The sequence below is a fragment of the Cygnus atratus genome, chromosome 5 (genome assembly GCF_013377495.2).
Source record: "Cygnus atratus isolate AKBS03 ecotype Queensland, Australia chromosome 5, CAtr_DNAZoo_HiC_assembly, whole genome shotgun sequence".
Taxonomy (NCBI): Eukaryota; Metazoa; Chordata; class Aves; order Anseriformes; family Anatidae; genus Cygnus; species Cygnus atratus.
Genome location: NC_066366.1, coordinates 54,706,046 through 54,725,364, shown reverse-complemented (window position 1 = coordinate 54,725,364; position 19,319 = coordinate 54,706,046). Strand labels below are relative to the sequence as shown.

Genomic DNA, 19,319 nt, shown 5'->3' with positions numbered 1-19,319 from the left:
TGCTCCCAAGGAGCAGGCAGTGCAACAGGAGGCTGAAGGAGGGCGAGGCTGGGGTCAGGCAGAGGCACGGAGAGAGTAACAAAGATGAAAGGAAGCAGAAATCGATCTCCAGAAATGAAAGCTGCTGCCCCAGCCCAGAGATTAGCACGTTTACTCCTTGCTGCCTGCCAGTGCAAGCGCTAACTGCCTGTGATCATTGGCACTCTCATGAGACCCCACCTGGAGCACTGTGCTCAGCTCAGGGGCCCCAGCGTAAGAAAGACACCGACCTGTTAGAGCAGGTCCAGAGGAGGCCACGAGGATGATCGGGGGCTGGAGCCTCTCTTCTAAAGAGAGGCTGAGAGAGCTGGGATTGTTTAGCCTGGAGAAAAGAAGGCTCCAGGGAGACCTTATAGCAGCCTTCCAGTACCTAAAGGAGGCCTACAGGAAAGCTGGGGAGGGAGTCTTTGTCAGGGAGTTGAGTGACAGGACAAAGGGGAATGGCTTTAAATTTAAAGAGGGTTGGTTTAGATTAGATATAAGGAAGAAATTCCTCACTCAGTGGGTGGTGAGGCACTGGAAGAGGTTGCCCAGAGAAGCTGTGGATGCCCCATCCCTGGAGGTGTTCAAGGCCAGGCTGGATGGGGCTTTGAGCTACCTGGTCTGGTGGGAGGTGTCCCTGCCCATGGCAGGGGGTTGGAACTGGGTGGTCTTTAAGGTCCTTTCCAACCCAAACCACTCTGTGATTCTGTGATGCTGCAGGGAGGCCGAGCACATCAGCACTGCAGAATGGCAAGCCACACACAGCAGAGGCTTGACTTACCCAGCACTGAATTATAAACTGGTATCAGAGCCAGAGGTACTATTCACTTTAGTCAGTCAACCCAGTGCCTCTCTGAACTCCCCTGCTGGACAACCACATCTCTTCTTGCAGTTTACAAGTCGCAGCCTGTAGCAGAAATAAGAAACACAGGGAGCTTCTCCTCCCATAGCAGTCCTCAGCAGGCACTTCTGGCCTGGGAAGGGAGCCCAATGATTGCTGAGGTGGCACGAAACACTGATGGTTGTGACCATTGATCCCTGAGGTGGGTGATGTGGCCCCGACTCCCTGCAGCCCTCCAAATGGCCAAGCTGCAATAACAACATCCCCAGAAAACCATTTAGGACAGAGGAAAATTACTCTGTGATAAAAATAATAGCGGGGGCAGATGACACAGGATGAGACAACTTGTGAGATTCTCATTTATCCGAGAAAACATTAATGTCACAGGTGTGACAGCACAATCTGCATCGCCACAGCCTATCCCTGGTGGCAGAGGAGCTGTGCAACAGCCAGCCAGGGAGCTGAGGCTGGACATTTGGCCAGCCCTGGAGCCCAGGCGCTGTGGAGCTCAGCTGGCTGGTGTGTGCCTCCAGCAGCCCCACGACCGCCTTCCCTGTGAGGTGCGGGCAGGAGGAGCCAGCCAGAAACAACGTGCTCTCTGATGGTGTCAAATGAAGAAGAACCATCCAGCGCTTCGTGTGTAATCACAGAACATCCCAAGCTGGAAGGGACCACAAGGGTCATCGAGTCCAACTCCTGGCTGTGCACAGAACCACTCAAAAATCAGCCCACATGCCTGAGCGTGGTGTCCAAACGCTTCTTGAGCTCTGGCAGGCTTGGTGCTGTGACCACTGCCCTGGGGAGCCTGTCCCAGTGCCCGACCACCCTCTGGGTGCAGAACCTTTCATTAACACCCAGCCTGACCCTCCCCTGTCCCAGCTCCATGCCGTTCCCTCGGGTCCTGTCGCTGTCCCCAGAGAGCAGAGCTCAGCACCTGCCCCTCCGCTCCCCTCGTGAGGGAGCTGCAGGCCACCATGAGGCCTCCCCTCGGCCTGCTCTGCTCGGGGCTGAACAACCAAGGGGCCTCAGCCGCTCCTCGTACATCCTCCCCTCCAGACCCCTCACTATCTTTGTAGCCCTCCTTTGGACACTCTCTAATAGTTTTACGTCCTTCTTATATTGTGGTACCCCAGACTGCCCACAGTGCTGGAGGTGAGACCGCACCAGCTCAGAGCAGGCTGATTCCTCCCCTTGCCTGGCCAGCAGTGCCGTGCCTGATGCACCCCAGGGTACAGTTGGCCCTTCTGGCTGCCAGGGCACGCTGCTGGCTCACGTTCAACTTGCTGTCGACCAGAACCCCCAGACCTCTTTTCAGGGAGCTGCTCTCCAGCCTCTGGTACCCCAGTCTGTACAGATATCCAGGGGTGCCCCTTTCCAAGTGCAGAATCTGGCACTTGTTTTTGTTAAACATCATACTCCTGGTGATTACCCAGCCCTCTAATTTGTCAAGCTTTCTCTGCAAGGCCTCTTTACCCTTGACAGAGTCAACAACTTCCAATTTAGTGTCATCCACAAACTTATGGATGGCACTGGGTAGACAGCTTGTACATGATGCACAGGGACAAGAAGCCTGAGGTGAGCAAAGGAGGAGGCTGGCACCTTCCCCAGGGATGTGGTGGAGCATTGTGCTCCACTGGGGGAGTTGGAGGGGCACAGACTCTTCCAAATGTCACTGGGGGGAGAGCAACACCGGAATGTGGGTGATGATGGATCAGCTATTTCACAATGAGGAAGGACAGGTGGGATGCCAATGGCCATTTGAACTCGGAAGTTGCACATGTTTATCTTGGAGCCTCAAGCAGGAGATCAAGTGCTCTCTGCACATGGACAAGGAGCAGCTACAGAGCTACATCATGCGTGGATTTGGGATCTGAGCAACGTGGCTTGTTTTCAAGTCCTGAGCCAATGCTCTGCCAGACACTTTAAGCAGCCCACTTCATCCCCCTGCGCTCAGAAAAGATTTCTTTTTAAACCCTGATGTTACAAGCCTCCACCTTCTGCCCTGGGACACCAGCTAAGGGGGCAATAACTGGGGACCAGCTCAAGCCTTGCCTGCTGGCAGTGACAGGGGCACGCTGAGAAGCACCTCACCTACCGCCCTCAGACAGATGCTGTTTTTACCAGCCAGGGCTGATTGAAACAATCTCCTCTGCAGGAACTGCTGTGTTGGCACAAAGCAGCAGTCGAGTGTCCATAGCAATGTCTGCAAACAACTCCTGCCTCTAATCAGCTCAGCCATGCTGTCAAAACACAGGTTTCCACCAGCTGTAGCCGGTACCACAAGTTGTGGCCAAACACTTCTTAATCCAATTTGCAGTCCCTGTGGCGAAAGCCATTCCCATGGAGTCTCATCCACATTTGTCAGCCTGGCCCATGGGCACTCAGCTCTCCCACTGTTTCCCAGTTTGAGCCATTTTCCATTTTCATGAGCCCATGGGACACACAAGAGCAGGAATCATGTTCCAGCATCAGCTACTGACAGACCCAGCCCTGGTGGCCACTCCAATGGACCAAAGAGCTTGGGTGGACTTGCCCTCCCCTCTCTAGGTGCCACTGTGACCTTACAGTTTGCCTGATCAAGGGTATTTCTACATCGTGATTTCTCCCAGGGTGCTTTCCATGCCCAGCTTCTGGAAAATTAACAGCCACAGCAAAACTGTTTTGCCAGTTTGCTTGGTTGAGTCACCCCAAGGCTCCAGTTTTGGTAGTTCTGGCAAACTTCCTTCTGGCAAACTTCCCAAAGAAGCAGGTGATCACAAAGGGTGGCAAGAGAGGACATGGGCCGTTGCCTGTTTAGGCAAAGAGCAGAAGTTTGGCACCACACACGGACAAACCAGGCACTACGCGACAGTGACAGCCTTCAGGCCTCAACCCAGCTGCGCAGGAAGCAACCACACAGCTGACTCATGGAACAACAGCTTTGGGGAAGGAAGGGGGTGATCACCTCTTTCACCACTTCTTTTGACCACTGGCTATTTCAGCCTTCCTCAAACAATTCCAGGACTTTGACACACCAAAGCAGACAATCCTGGTGAGCTGGGGAGTTTTCAAAACCTTCCGCAGGGCCAGGAAGTCAGAGGCTTTGAAAACATTTATCTTTACCAAACAGTAAGCAAACCCAAGGCTTGAAATGCCAGAAAACTTATTAAGTTACATTAAAAAATAATAATTCCCCGGCAGTTCTTGCAAGTGATGACCCCAGCACGCTGTCCAGGTCCAGGAGATGTACACGACTGCACAGCACCCTCTGTAGACAACACCAGGAGCTCTTCACCCCGCTGTCACCAGCTGCTCCACGCTTCGAGAGCTGGCACACTGCTGCTGTCACCCGAGGCAATGCATCACCTTCCTGGGGAAAGCATGCTACAGAGCTGGAAGTTGCCTTCCATGACCTGTTGTGCAACAGAAAGCACCTATAAAACCTTATTCTTGCCAGAAACAGGGTAGCATATCACTTTGATTATAATTCATGGCTGGAGGAAGGAGGAGGAGGGAGACAAGGAGAGGATCAGTGTTTATTTTTGTGTTTAAAGCAATTCACTGCTTCTCCACCTATCCTGCTGCACTGTAACAACATCAGGGTCAAGTCCAAACAGCACCAAACAAAAAATTTGGAAAAAGAATGAGCTGTGGGGTAGCAAAGATTGCTCTTCCTTACGAAAGCTCTGCTTGAATGTAACGCACTAAGTTAAAAGACGAGGAATCTCGCCCTCTTTTTGTGCTCCACAGCAAGGTAAGAGCTTTTACTCAGTGTGGCCTCGAGTGCTGGCCATGGGAGCAGGAGTGGCAAATGCGATGTGCAGGGCAGGGCATGCCAGAGCATCCAGAGTCACTTACAAGTGACTTCTTTCAGCAGCAGAACAGAATATCCACTTCAGTCCCGCTGTGTGCGGCCAGAATTGCATTTCTTAGCCACCATTCCCTCTCACCCTGTCCACCTTCCTGTGTTCGCCTTTTGCTTGTTGTCCCTATTTAAAAAAAAAAAAAAAAATCTCAAAAAGAGCACCCTTGTGCTCCAGGCTTTCCATCACATTTAAACTAGCTGCCACCAATGCGGGTAGCTGCTGGGTGCAAGGACAGACCAGCGTAACACACAGTAGAGATGACGCGCTTCACACATCACCCCTGGGAATCTGCTTCCACCACCATGCTGAATGTGAAACATGCTGGAAATACTATTGCTTCAGCCACTTCAAACCACCATTGTACTTTTGCAGACTGCAGTTACCCATGATTTCACACAAACCCACCCCCACCCCCCTTCCTTATATACATTTGATGAAAAAAAACACTAATGACACGGGAGAAGAATAAAAATCTATGTTTTAGGACATTCAAGCCACACCATCTCTCCCTTCACTCATCTATTTGGGAAAGCAAAAGGCACAAGGGCACGAAAAGCCATTTCAATTATTTCTACTCCATTTGCTTGAGGACTCTTGACATTGATGTTAGAATGAACACCATCGCCTGACTTACTCTAACCGAGTTATCGCATGGAAAGTAGGACTCTGGTAACATTTATGGCAAATTTCCTGCAAAGAGGAAGGGAAATGTCATAAGGCTGATCAGGTGTGCAAAGCACTGAACAGCCACAGTATCAGTGGGTACACAGAGGAGAAATGATGTGTCTTTATACCCTGTTTGCAAGGCAACACCAATCATTCAAATTCAACACACCAGTTTTTTTTAAAAAATATGATTTCCTACTTAGATTTATTTTTCCTTTAATAACACAGTTTAGCATTTCAGAGTTTGGCATTCTATACTCTTACACACTGTCCTTGTTTATTAGCATTTAAACACAAAAAGACATAGCAAGACCTCCAAACACAAATAAATACAAAAACACAATATACAGTAAACTGAAATACAACATAGAATAATGCTATTGGGAAATTAAGACATGTTGCTAATTCTTTTTTTTATTATTATTCTTAACAACATGGTTATTGCTGAGCAATAAATTATACATCTTAAAGTTGTTTTTCCCCCTAAAAGAAAAGGACGAGAACCACTGGTTACCAGATCACTTGCACTGTATCCTTACAGCTATTGATAATTAAGACAGGCAGAATATACACAATCAAATGAGGTTGGCCTTCTTTGGTCTTTGTTTTTGATCATAAAACTGAACACAAGTGTACCGTTCACTGAAGAGTATGAGATTAAAGAAATGGTTACACAAGTTTTAAACACGTTAATTTGTACATTGTTCTTGATCACTGATGTCTTTTCCATAGATATTTCTTACAGAATTTCTTGGAAACAAATGTCAGCTTTAGTTTTCCCGATTATGTTGTTCCATGCATCTTAAAGGTTATCCTACTTGTTTAAGAGAAATGGACCTATGTCCAGTCCACCGTCTCCTAATAGGGTATTTTTCACAGCTCTCTAGTCACAACTAAATCATTGGAGTTTTATAGCTTGTAGAAAAATCCTGAACTTTCCTTTTTATTTTTTTTCTATAAAACTGAAAAAATATATTAACTGAACAACAGCTATAAGAAAAACAAAATAGGTGGATCACATGATGCATCAGCAACAATGGAAGCTTGTACCTTCCCATTCCACAAGTACAGATTATACAACTCTCTGCCAGTGACGCAGGTCATAGTTGGAAGATGTGTCCTTTCAAAGGTGAGCTATTTTCAAATCCAAAGCTCAGAACACTACGCAAGAAAATGACCCTTACGGATGGATAATGCTGGTTTATCTCAGTAACCCTTAGACAGAGTCAAATTTTATCACTACGCATCGCACTGCCAGCAATGGAGCGTGTGAACACCGGCATCGCTAAGAAGTTAAAAAGTCCTTGCAGAACTGGCAACCAAATTAAAAGCTTAGTTCCAAAGGACCAGAAACACAAACACCACACAGAGACGACAAACCCTTCCCTGAATGGGTAGGTAAGTAAGCCACAGAGTTGGGATCCAGATCTGAATTTCACATCAAGTATGGTATGTTTGGATCCAGGATTTTGGTTCAGGTGCTCCTCTGTGAAATTTAGAACTTATTTGAACCCTAAGGAACTAATCCTAACTTGGAGGGAAAAAAGATAAAATAAAACAAAACACAGCCTAGTATCTACACTAAGATCATGAAATGGAAGACAGAAGCTGCAGTCTTGCCTATAAATTAGAAGAGAAATAGGAATAGTCAGATCCCTTATGTCTCATGTATCTCTAACTCTTCCAAATCTTAAGAGGATGTCCCTGAATTGGTGTTCCAAAGTTTTCCACAACCTTCATTATCTGGTGCTTCTCAGCAAAGGCCTAGATTAAGAGGCAGGAAAGATAAATTAAGCCCTCCGTAATTTGGTTTAAAGAAAAACAAGAAACCACAAGAAAGAAATGGTCAGTCACACTACAGGCTGGCAGAACAAAGATGAATCCACTTTCAAATGGTATTGTTCTCCCTCCTCAGCTGAGTGTCAACTGAGGCTTTGTTGGGCAATTCTGAACAACCAGAGCAGGACACACGTTTGCTGCTGTTACTCACACGTTGCGCTGGCCTTCCCCTCTGCAAAGCAGTCAGGTCATTAACAATGTCTGGGCTGTCATACACACACAACCCCAAATCATGACAGCTTGTATGTTTAATTCTAGCCCTTACTGTCTTGATGTGGGCCTTTAAGGTACATTGACTTGTTTTTCGGTTCCTTTGAGGGGCAAATGCATCAATAATTAAACCCAGTGATTTGAAGACAACACCAAGGAACTGGAACCTCTCATTTAGCGCTGGCTCCAGGAAATCCCTTTCGTCACATCTCATCCTCAATTTCCTTTTTCCAGAAGAGGAACAGTACTTGTTAAAAGAAGAAAACGTTTGCAGATGCAGAATACTTACTACCCCTGTACAGAGCACTAGAAGCTACTCTCAGACAGACTGAATTCCAGAACTGAGCAGTTTTATTGCAGTAGCTAAGATTCCTAGGTCAACCAGAACATAGAGGTATTGACCGAACAGGACAGGAATTTGAAGAAGAGATCCAGCTTTATCATCATCTTTTGTTCCCAAATTAAAATGAAAAATTGACTTTGCAATTCACAAGTTGCCCATCTCTCTGCTAGTTTAAAAAACAGGAATCTCCTAATTAGCTGAGTATGAGGAAGGACGTGTCCTAGATGACATTCCAAGGTCTCCAGAAAGGCTAAGCAAATTGCTCATTTTCCCAGTCAACAAATGGTTTGTTTGCTATGCGCAAGCCTTCAAACCTGAAAGATGGGAATCCAAAGTTTGCCCTTAGCCCAGACCCTCCCTTAGCAGCAGCAAGTTATATTTGCACAACTTGATCAAGTATAAACTGGGGGAAAAGGGTTTTGTTTCATCACTTCTACATAAAGAAAAGACTTTGCATATATACGTGCATGCATGTCTGTACGCATATGTATGTACCTACACATGTGAGTGTTTTAGCGAGCAAGAACTAAGAGATTAGGTATAGAACCCAAGAATTTTCCCCCCTCACCTATTTGTATATTTGCATAGTTAAATCATAACAAGGCATCAATACTGCAGTAACGTTTTTCATTCTTCTGCGGTGCAGGCAACTTTTCTTGTCACTCCCTACACGCTTCTGTCTTGGACCAAACAGCACCAGTGTTTTAAAAACAGAACAAAAAGAAAAAAATCAAAAAAATATCACACACAACAGAAACCCTGCATTGTTGGTGAACTGCCTATTACGTATGATGGAATACAAATAGGTGGTACCTTTTAAACTCAACAAGCCAAAATTGTGGCAAGCCGAGAAACACGAGCGATACAATCACGACCTAACACTCATGGGTTCAACACTTAAATTACAACTAACACAAATCTCTATTATCTTTGCATTTGAGAAATTCACCAGGCACAGAAACAGGCACATATCTTCAACTTTCCTTTTCCAAGTAGGAGAACCCACTGGAAAAGGACATAAACCGTTTTTCATATTTATAAGAAAGCTAGCACGTTACCCACATTTTTCGTCAAAATTATGCCACCTTTCCCATTTTCCTATTGCACATTCTCTTTGTGAAGAACATTTACAGTACAAGGCTGAAATCCACATTGCATATTGTAAGTCAGCAGTTGAAGGCGTACCATGTAGACAGTAACTGAAACAAGACCCCTTTAGTCAGATCAGAGAAGTAATGCAGACATGGTCAATCATAATAATCGCGGGTTGGTCTTTGAACCGAAATAGTTTCATCCTGTTTAGAATTCAAGACTTTCTAAATAACAGATGCGTGCCCCTGTGCTGAACAGTGCACAAGAAGGGCAACATCCAGATTCTCACTGGCATCTCCCTAGAGAAAGCTGGAAATGAAAGAGGCTTGCACATCACCTGGAGCGTCATCATTAAGAAAGAACACTAGCAAGAGACTTCGGTTGTGCACTGCTAAGAACTACTAAGTAGAGGGAAAAAAGGTTCCACTGCAGAAACACTGTTCATAGTAATGGAAATACTCTGGGACCCCTTTATGCAACAATGGCACACCACACGAGTTGCCACACAACTTGCCAGGGGTTCAAGAGTAGCCTGGGGGCAGACTGTTGCCTTATGAACCATTTTGAATAGACCTTCCCTAAAAACCTTTGGATATCTGGGTCAGAAACACATAGGAAAAAGGATAAAGGGCATTTCAATGATAGGAAAAAAAAGATAAATAATTTAAAGTGTTGAGTAAAGCACCAGGTATCTTTCCTTCCAATTTAGAGAATATACAGCGGCCCTGTTTTCACAAAATGCTACATACTCCTTGCTGGAAAGCAGAGGAAACTGATTTCTATGTACACAGTAAGAACTCTGCAGAGATGGCCTGTGAGTTCTGCGGACAGAGGGGTGTTACGGTCAAGGCTTCGGGTATTCCACAGCAGGCGGTGTTTACATTTGTGTAGCAAGATCCCGGATTTCACAGTACGCAGGGTTGGCAAACTGGAAATTCTCTGGCAGCTTCATGTAGTTTTAAAAAGTAAGTGCAGTAGGCCTCCGTTTTATTAACTGTGATAAAAAGCATATATGCAAAAATATTTTTATATTGATAGCACATTACTGCATTATAAAAGCTGCCCAAGTGAAGCTGAAGACTCTGGCAGCTGGTGCTTTTGGCACTTGGGAGACGTGGAAAGCAGCATAGAGATCTGTGAAATAACAACAGTGACTGATGTTTCTGCTACAGTGATCGGCATTAATAGAGTTAGCAGTGTTCATATTTGAACTTCTCTACGAAGTTTCTGAGTCAATATCCCGCTAAGAGGAGATATTCAGATCTCTTAAAGCTACTAGTTTAGGCTGTGTGCAGACTCAGGAAGACTTCCCTATTAGTTTACACTTTCACATGTTTCAAAGTCCTCTTTCAATCATAAAGGCTGGAAACTCTTTTTTTTCCTCCTCTTTTAGAGCCTGGATTTAGAAGCGCAATTCTGTCACAGGAGCTGGAAACTTTAGTCACAAATCTGCAGAATATGCTGGGCCCTGCTTACACCAGAAATCTCCTCCAAGTCCCAGATTGCAACAGGATATAAACTGTTTTGAGATGGCCAAACGTTTTCATTTAAGTTTGCAAGACATGCATTAGCAATGGGAGGAGAGTCCTTTGGACATTTCCACTTGGGAATCCTGTTTTCAGTAAAATTCTGTGATGCACAAACACAAAAGCTCAGCTGCCTACATTCACAATTATTAAAATGACACGAGTTGAGCGAACCTCCGCCCGAAAGCGTAAGTGATGGGTTTGCTTGTGCAGCCTGCATAAAACTGCAAGTGCCACGTAATTATATCTACAGACATAGATGCAGGTATATCTATAGATATTTATCTCTTGTGCAGAACGTCCTCCTTCTGTGCTAGAAATTCAATGCTAGCACGTGCCTCCATATTTTAGCTTGCACCTGTTGACAGCTGTGTACCATAACGGGAATACAGTACCGGGACAATGGAAGGCAAGAAAAGGAAGACAAATTGCTACTGACAGTCGTGACTGTCAGCAGCAGGCAGTATTCTAGCAGGTGCCTGGAAAACCCATGAAGACCACTTAGCATGCATTGTATATTCATAAATACTTCTTGCAGGCACTGTGTGTGAAGGCACAGCCAAAAAAGACAAGAGCAAAGACAAGCTGAAATACAAAGGCATGAATTCAACTGCACCTTAGACAAAAATTGTGACTATGCCTCAAAAAGCAGAAAGCTGATACGACCTGACGTTAAAGACTAAGATGCACCATCTTCTTTCAACAAGCCCATGAAGGCTTAACACAGCGGTGCAAGCCCGCTCTGCTGAAGCGGTTCTTGGATTTAAAAAGCACCACAGTCAGGCTATGTCACTAGACTTGCTTGTCACAGGCTATTAAATAGAAGCAGATGAACACAGCAGGTTGCAATCAGCATGTTTCAGTGCTAGCAAATGCTTTCCACTAAAGTTCAGGCTGTTAGAGTAAAGAAGCCTGGGCATTCCCTGTTAGGATGCTCGTCTACCATGAAAAGCTGCCATGAGCATATATATTCACAGCCCCACAGAGTTCTCAGATGAGTCTGTTTAAAGTGATGCCACCTTACGACCACAGGCATTAGAGGAGAAATGTCGCCTTCCTTCACGCTGGCCATGGAGACTGTCTAGTCCGAGCTCCATAGGAGCACTGGGCATAACGTTTTGGCACCTGAGTACGGTGGATTCTGCAATGGCCAAGTCATAGAAGCTCCAGAAGCCAGAGAAATCGGTTTTGGCTTCGATTTTGCACATCACAAGGTGCCTACGGGCTCTGAAGACAAGGCTAAACATTATGCCTGAAGTCCAATTAAACTACCATTTCAGATATCAGAATTAATCTGAATAAAAAGCTATGGTTTATAAGCAGCACAGCACACCTAAGGCACATGTATGCATGCAAGCCACCATCACTGTATTAAGACATGGCTGATTTGTCCTTAAGAAGCAATGGCTGCTAGTACGGAACAAACATACAGGCTTTTTTCAGCACTAATCCTCCTCCCCAATACTGAATATACTATATACTGCTGACAGCATAATGTGCAACATATATAGCTTGATCGGAAAGCATGGGGCAGAACTTTAAAAAATGTACAGGATTCCGTTTAGAACTCCAAAGTTCAACAAATGCCCTATTTTAGGGTGAAAACAATTATAAATCTGATAATGATGCACAGCATCCATGAGTGATTTTTCCTTAATTTTGAAATAGTGTCATTAACTACGACATATATTGTAGGTTTACATTTCTAAAGAGAAATAACAGAATTGAATAGTTTTTTTTTCCTATCACAAGTGATAACCAGTGTTTGATTTCTTCTATTTTTCTTCCAAGAAATATCAGTCTATCAACAGTTTTAAAATAAAATGTTTTCTGTAACAATAGAACTTTAAATAAAAATATGATTTTGATTCAGATACTTTTGAGAAGACATGGATACTTTTCCAAGATCTTCTGACAAAGTAATTATTAAAACAGAGACCAGATGAGGCCTTAAAAAGACAATATACTATATTTCAGACAAGATTGCACCTCAGTTTTTCAAATAATATAATTGCAACATTACTTCATTTCTTCTTTTAACATGCTGACAATTTCCAGCTAGCCCACATGTGAATGTTTTTTTTGTATTCTAGCTTAAAGAAATAAAAGTCAGTAATTTATTCAGCACATACTGTATATGTCTTTTCACCTCCAATTGACTAGATCATTAATAAGTTAAAAACAAAAACAAAAACCCTCTCTGACCATAATCATTATCCTCATGAGGGATAAATGATTCTTCAGAGTTTAAGTGTCGCTAGTTCTATTAAAAAATACACCATGGTATGATTTCTTAATGTGTTGCTACTTTCGCAATTGGACCCTATGCAGTTATGCCTTCAAACTCTTCCGTCTGTTCCACAAGGTGGTTCTGTGAGCTTTAGGACCTCTGATTGAAGACAAACTGATACAAAACCCCCAAATGGAGTTGTCTTCTGTTTAATCTGCCTCCCCCATCGTATGTCAGGGGTCTGGTAGATCCGATGTATCCACTATGACTTTAATAAAAATAGTATCATCTTTAATATACGTTCCGTTCTCTAGAACAGTTTGAGCCACAAAGACTGGGCAGCCAGACGCAATGTTCATTTCTCCAGTTGGCTTCTTGAAACTGCTGCTGTTGGGATCTGGCTTGAAAGCATCTCCTAAGTGGCGTCGGGACGGTCCCTGATCCATTAGCATTAGAGTCACTTTCTGCTTAAATGGCCAAGGAAGCAATGCATCATATTCTCCACGCATTATGACGAAAAACAGTGACAAGTGCGTCCCCTTTCCCATGCCATCTCCATTAAGGTAAACTCTGGCACACATCTTGTAGCCAAAGTATCCAGTATAAAAGGGTTGGCTGTACAAGGACAGAGTCTTCCCCATGACTGCCTCTTGCTTCCGACGTTTATAATCTCGAATTTTCCAAATAAGTACTCCGTTGTAACTGGCAGTTTCTAGAACTTGGAATCGGAGGTCCATGTCAGCCAGCCGAATATCATGAACACTCAGCATCTGATCGTGCCTGTTCAGCTGTGTCTCTAGCAGGCCTGTTAGAAAATGGAGAGGACTGGGGTAAGAGAAGAGTTTTTTCCTCAAGATTGTAAAAATCTATCACCAATACTGCTATCGTATATGCAAACGTTTTCTTCCCCAGGAACCAAACCACATTTGGTCACTTTTGAAACAATTTCCACAGCCAACAGTTTGCCAGCCAGAAACCAGGTTAACTGGGATTTTTACATCCATGGGTATTAGTGATGCATGCAGTGAAAGTCCAATCATCTAACAAATTTTGTCGGGTCAGTGAGCAATGTAACTACAGAGGCTTCCATTTTTTGGAGAAAAGACCTGGTAGCATTATCTGTAGGTTATTATTGGCAGTGAAGGCCTTGGAAGGAGTCACGGATCCTACATAATCCCTCTGAAATTCAAAAGCACCACTGATTACTCAAAATGTTCTTCTCACACACTACTCAAATGAGAAGTGTAGTGCCTTTACCTTGTCTCAAGTTCATCATAATAGAACAGAAAATTCAAGCTTAGCTCTGCATTATATAGTCGGTCACTTCAGAGGAAGGGCTATTTTTAATGTCTCCTTTCCCTTGCATGAGAAGTAACATTACTCATTCTCTCTGCATACTGGCAAAATTGACCAACATGAAATACTGAGAAGCAGATGCATTTGTAAGGTAGGTTTTGTTTCATACACATCTGTTTAAATGTCAAGTTGCTTGCCCTTATCGTTTAAAACCTTATGAATGTTCCATGCTATCTTTGTAAACTCCAGGTTTTCACTTCATTCAACAAGTATGGCAATAACCTTGTTACTCAAGCACATCCCACAGTATTCTTTGGGATACAAATATACCTCTGTAATAGACAGCAGAACAGCTGATTTCAAGTGGGTAACAGTAATGTTGATCTATTCATGGGTGAGAACAGTAATAAAAAACGACTTGTCAATACAGATACAGCATTCAAAGAAGCTGCTGAAAGCTATCAGCTTTCAAAGATCAGCTGAAGAAGCATTTATAATGAACTAAAATTATAATCAAGGCAAGGGTCAAGAAAAAATAAACAAGAATCAAGCCTAAAAAACGTCATGGAAGCAACGCCACATCATTAACAAAACAACTACATAGTTTCCTATTCATGAATCAGAAGGATCAGCATTTTTGATGCTCTATAAGGAAATGGCAATGGGAGTGGCCATAAGGAAGTGGCAATGGGATTCAAACTGTACCATCTCTCCTTTGACAACGCGCTGAGGCTTCAGTCCCTTCTGCTTACACTTACTTGTATTTCGAGCTCCTTGCCCTGCAGTTTTGTCAACACTTTCCAGCTCAGTCACTCTGTTCTGAAGGGATTCTACACTGCTCTTCATGCTGTCAGCCTCCTCCCAGTTCTGTCGGAAGGGACGGATTTCCTTGTCCAGTTCTTTCAGTTTCTCTGCTTGACTGTCTATCACTCGCTTCATGAAACAGTAAGTTGGAGTTAAAAGAAAAAACTCAACACAACAAAGAGACGTAATTTATTCAAGATAAACAAGGATTATATATCCATAGTAAGATGTATTTCCGATATAAAAATGTTTCATTAAGGTCAAATACTGAAGTAAAACAAAAAGTCCTGAAAATTCAGAGGAATAGCCCAAGTATTTGCAAAACACCTCAAAAGTCTTTAGTGCTGCGTAGATACTAATATTAGAGCACTATTAGAATTGTCAACACAATCACTTAAAAACAAAATTGTTAGAGTGCTCTTGTCTAAAGATTTCTTTTTTAGAAGCCTTTTGATGCAAGTACAATATTCTGAATGCCTCCATATCGGTATTATGGGCTGGAATTTGTTGGGTTTCATTTTAGGAGTACTTAAGCAACATAGTATGGGCACAACAACAACTTACCATGGTGTGAATCAAGTGGCTGTTAGCGTGCATGCTTTTATCATTGGGTAAAACCAATGTAACTTACCCCTCAGGAAAAACATCAGCACTCCTGCACTCCACACGGAGCAGGAGTATGAATATGTGCAGATACAGCGCCATCAGCAAGCTACAAGCTTCTATAAACCAGCTATCAATGCCTACGTTATTTTGTGCCCATATCATTAGGAGCAAAAGCCCTAAAGCGCATAAGCAGAACTAGCACTTCTGACCCCTTAAGCACCTTTGAAATTCCCACCCTCACTTCCTAAATTGAATAAACCACATGTCCTGAAGGTGCTTGGCTAGTCAAATCTTTTTAAGAAAACAAAGGAAAAAAACATAGTTGATTTTGGAAAGCCATTAAAAGCCACAGTCAAGAAAAACATATACAGAAAGACTGTTTTTCCCGAAAGAGGAATATTGCAAGCACCTCAGTGAATATAAAGGACAACATACTCCCCAGTCTACCTCGTATCTGGTGTAAGAAATACATAGTACTTTGTTGTCACAGCTAATTTAAACTAGCAGGAATTTTAGCCAGAACCCCATATTCAGATGTAAAGTTCAAATGATAATAGAAACATTTGAGACAAGAAACTACTTTTGCTACCACCTACAGTTAAAAGTCCAAGTCTAACTTTAGAATTTATTATCATATAATGCCAACACATGTAAAAATGACTTTTCACTTATTTAAAAACAAAAAAACAACAAAAACCAGTAGTGGCATTTGAGAACAAAACAAGAAAAAGTTATTTTGCATTTGCCTTCTGGTTAGCCATGTGGATTCAATGTTCCCCACTGATGGGGAAAAACCTTCTGCCTCATGCAACCTTCATTTCCCTTTTTAGGCATTCGCTTTTTTTTTTTTTTTTTAATCATGTGGTTTTGGTTATACTGGAAGTCTGTAATGCTTAATTGAAGGTTGTCAATTTGACAAGCCAGTTAGCAAAATCATGTTCTAGGAATGTTTTATTTTGTTATGTCCCAAAACCACAAAGTAATCCAACATATTTCAAGATTAATTACTTATTTCTATGTTGGTGTTTTTAAAACAAGCTTATATAAACTTATATATATTGCAAGATTAGGACTTTGTGAAGGAAATCTGTGTCAATCTTAAACCAATGGGCTATGGTTCCATTAAATAGAACAAGCAACTTTTCTGGACATGCTAATCATCAGCTACCGACACAGTCGCACCCTCTCTTTTAGACTGACAGTAATAAGAAAATAAAATAGGAAACAGCTGTTTGCCATACATACAAAAAGAAACACACCAAGGAATGGCCTGAATGAACACTGTGAGAGCAGAGCTACAGGACTGGGCCATTAAGTTTACTATGAACTAAGGTGTGCCTAAGTCTAACATTTTTCCAGTACTCACACAAAAACTCTCCAATGCAAGGACAATTAACATGTTTTTGGCTTTGTACAGTGTCTCATACAGGTGCTCTCATTTCCTGTTGGGACCTCTTGGCACTAATACAGCATCACTCAAAATAAATAAATTTTTAGATGAACTGGGAGAGCGTCAAAGATGCAGAAGAGTTATTTTCCTTTTAGAAGAAAGCTTTCTCAAAGTTGTTACCAGGGACCAACTTCCCTCCATCAACCTGTCTGCAGTGTTCTGCTTCTGTATGTACACCACCAATTTGGGGTTTTAGCTTCTTTTTAACAAATGTGTAGCATTTAATCTCCTGCACCTCTTCATGTGATTTCAAGATACAAAATCATCTGAAATAAACTTGTATTCCGTTTTTAAAAAAGCAGTGGGATCTCTGTTTTTCACCCTACAGGGAGTCAAGTCTCCCTCATGCTGGGAGATACTGATGTACTAAATCTGAACTTAATGCAGCAGTTGAGAATCTTACTCTAATTATGCCATTAGAAAGCACACAGATGTCTCATACTGTACTCATAAATTTTCAAGTAGATACCAATTTTCTGCATGAACTTTTTATTCCAGCAACTGACCTCTCCAGATCGTTAATCTACAGAGCTATATACCTGAAAAACTACTCTTCTAGACATTGATTTTCATTTAAAGTTTTGGTTTGTATAAGTTATTTTCTGAATTTTAGCACTATTATTATTAGAAGAATTCAGCAAATTTCATGAGGAGCTGACAAAACTGTATTTGCAGTTTTCTCTCTTTAAGGTGCTCCTAGTGGACCCTTCCATTGCAACTGATAGAGCAAAACTGAACAGCAAAAGAACACCAGAAATGGAACCAAAGCTACTGCTTTACTGGGAACCAAATTACGTATCCTTCCTTCTTTGAAGGGATGTATTATCTACCAAAAAAATTATGTTCATAAGATCGTTGTCTTTTGTCTTACATATTTCATGTCCACACTCAGTTTAAGACTTCGCTTACTAGTATGGTTCTGTATGCTCATAAAGAAACTGGATACTGGATGTGAATGCTCCTTTCCACTAGATACTAGCTGAAAAAATATCATATATCCTCTTGGTAAAGCTAGTGGAACTGAGCTAGAAAAAGCAGCAATTCTTTCCCTAGACACTAGTATATAGAAAATTAATGTGAATCAAAACATCCTAAGGCCATGTACGAACCCATTTTAAGAATCCATTTATTGGTTCATTTCAGTGCCCATACACTTTTGATGCTTTTCCAGTAGTTGTGCTAAAATGCTTCACAGTGCAGATGATGCCAGTCGTGCTCAACAAAACAGTTCTTGCCGTGCCACAGAAGATTAAATGACAATACTGAGTTTCTACTGGCAGTTACTAGCATGCATAGGATGTGGGGGACTACTCATGTAACAATTCTCCAGACCTAAATTTGTTAGCCCTATTCTGGAGCTATCTGTGGCTCTGCTACAGTCATGGCTGCTCAATGCAATTCAGAATATTGTTCACACCAGGTAACCAATTCCTTCATCTCCTAGTAGGCAACAGAAGGAGGCCAATCAAGTTGTTCAGGGAAGAGGAAATTGAGGTGAATTTCCAGGATGGCTTTAACAACCTGACTAAACCAGGAAGTTCCAATAAGTGCAAGGAATCAGGCAGAAAACGCTGTAAAATGCAGCTTGGCTAAAAATAACTAAACTAAAATAACTGGCAAAAAACAAGTAAAGAGGAGGAAGCAGGAAGAAAAAAAGGCAAAAAACCCACCCCCTCTCCAGTACCTATTACCCATCAAAAACACCTGTTGCAATCTGCCAACTATATTTGTTTTGTTTTTCTAAACATAAACCATTTGAAAATTGATTTTTGTTAACACTCTTATGGCTTGGGGAAATCAAAGACATTGCAATCAGTCATCAAGACAATCAAGAAAAACTGTGCTATGTTTTCTACATTTCCCTCCTCATCACTGGTTATTGAGACAGCATGTGTAAAAACCCAGGCTTACAAATTAACTTACCTCCAGGCAGATTCAATCAGAAATATCAATACACACATGGATTAGCTTCTCAATGTCAGAACACAATACTGTAAGCATGCAGCCACATCCCAAACTATCATCAGACCAAGGAACAACAACTAAGGCAGGCTAGACTGGTTACCATGTGGGCAGAACATGGCAAGAGTAAGTGCTATAAGGAGAAAAGATATTGTTGCTGAACTTACACTATAATTTGGAGACTTAGATCTGTCCTGAGTATGAACTTCTCTAGTTCAATATAGGAAGAGAACAGTAAGTGAAAACAGTAAGTGAAAAAGCTACTTTTATTTACTTTCCTTTTAAATGGATGATAAAGCAGATATTTGGTATTCTGGCAGCAGATGTGCTAAAATAATGTGTAAACAATATGTTCACAATAGCTTGCTAACCTACCTCCTGAAGTTCCCCTACTAGTGGGTAACATCACGCATGCTAACACAAACTCCCAGCATCCACATTCCAAGTTAGGTCTGAACGCAGAGCAAAGTATTTCAACTTGGGCTAAGCACCATGCTACTGTACCCAGAGGGCTTCTACTCCGATAATGTTTTGTGGCCAGGTGATTCAGACCACAAAATAAGAAACTCAGACCTACTGGCAAAGGAA

At 42.5% G+C, this 19,319-nt stretch overlaps 1 protein-coding gene across 25 annotated transcripts in view; it reads right to left on the bottom strand.

Moving 5' to 3' along the window:
- Nucleotides 1–5,173: 5,173 nt before the first annotated feature.
- The window catches only part of TRAF3 (TNF receptor associated factor 3), a 72,435-nt gene continuing 58,289 nt past the window's right edge, over nt 5,174–19,319 (bottom strand). For all 25 annotated transcript variants that reach the window (XM_035551180.2, XM_050710892.1, XM_035551163.2 and 22 more), the window contains 2 exons: nt 14,668–14,842; nt 5,174–13,418 (listed from right to left, as the gene is read on the bottom strand). In XM_035551180.2, coding sequence (XP_035407073.1) covers nt 12,847–13,418; nt 14,668–14,842 — 747 coding nt within the window. In that variant the 3' untranslated portion in view covers nt 5,174–12,846. The remainder of the gene's footprint in view (nt 13,419–14,667; nt 14,843–19,319) is intronic.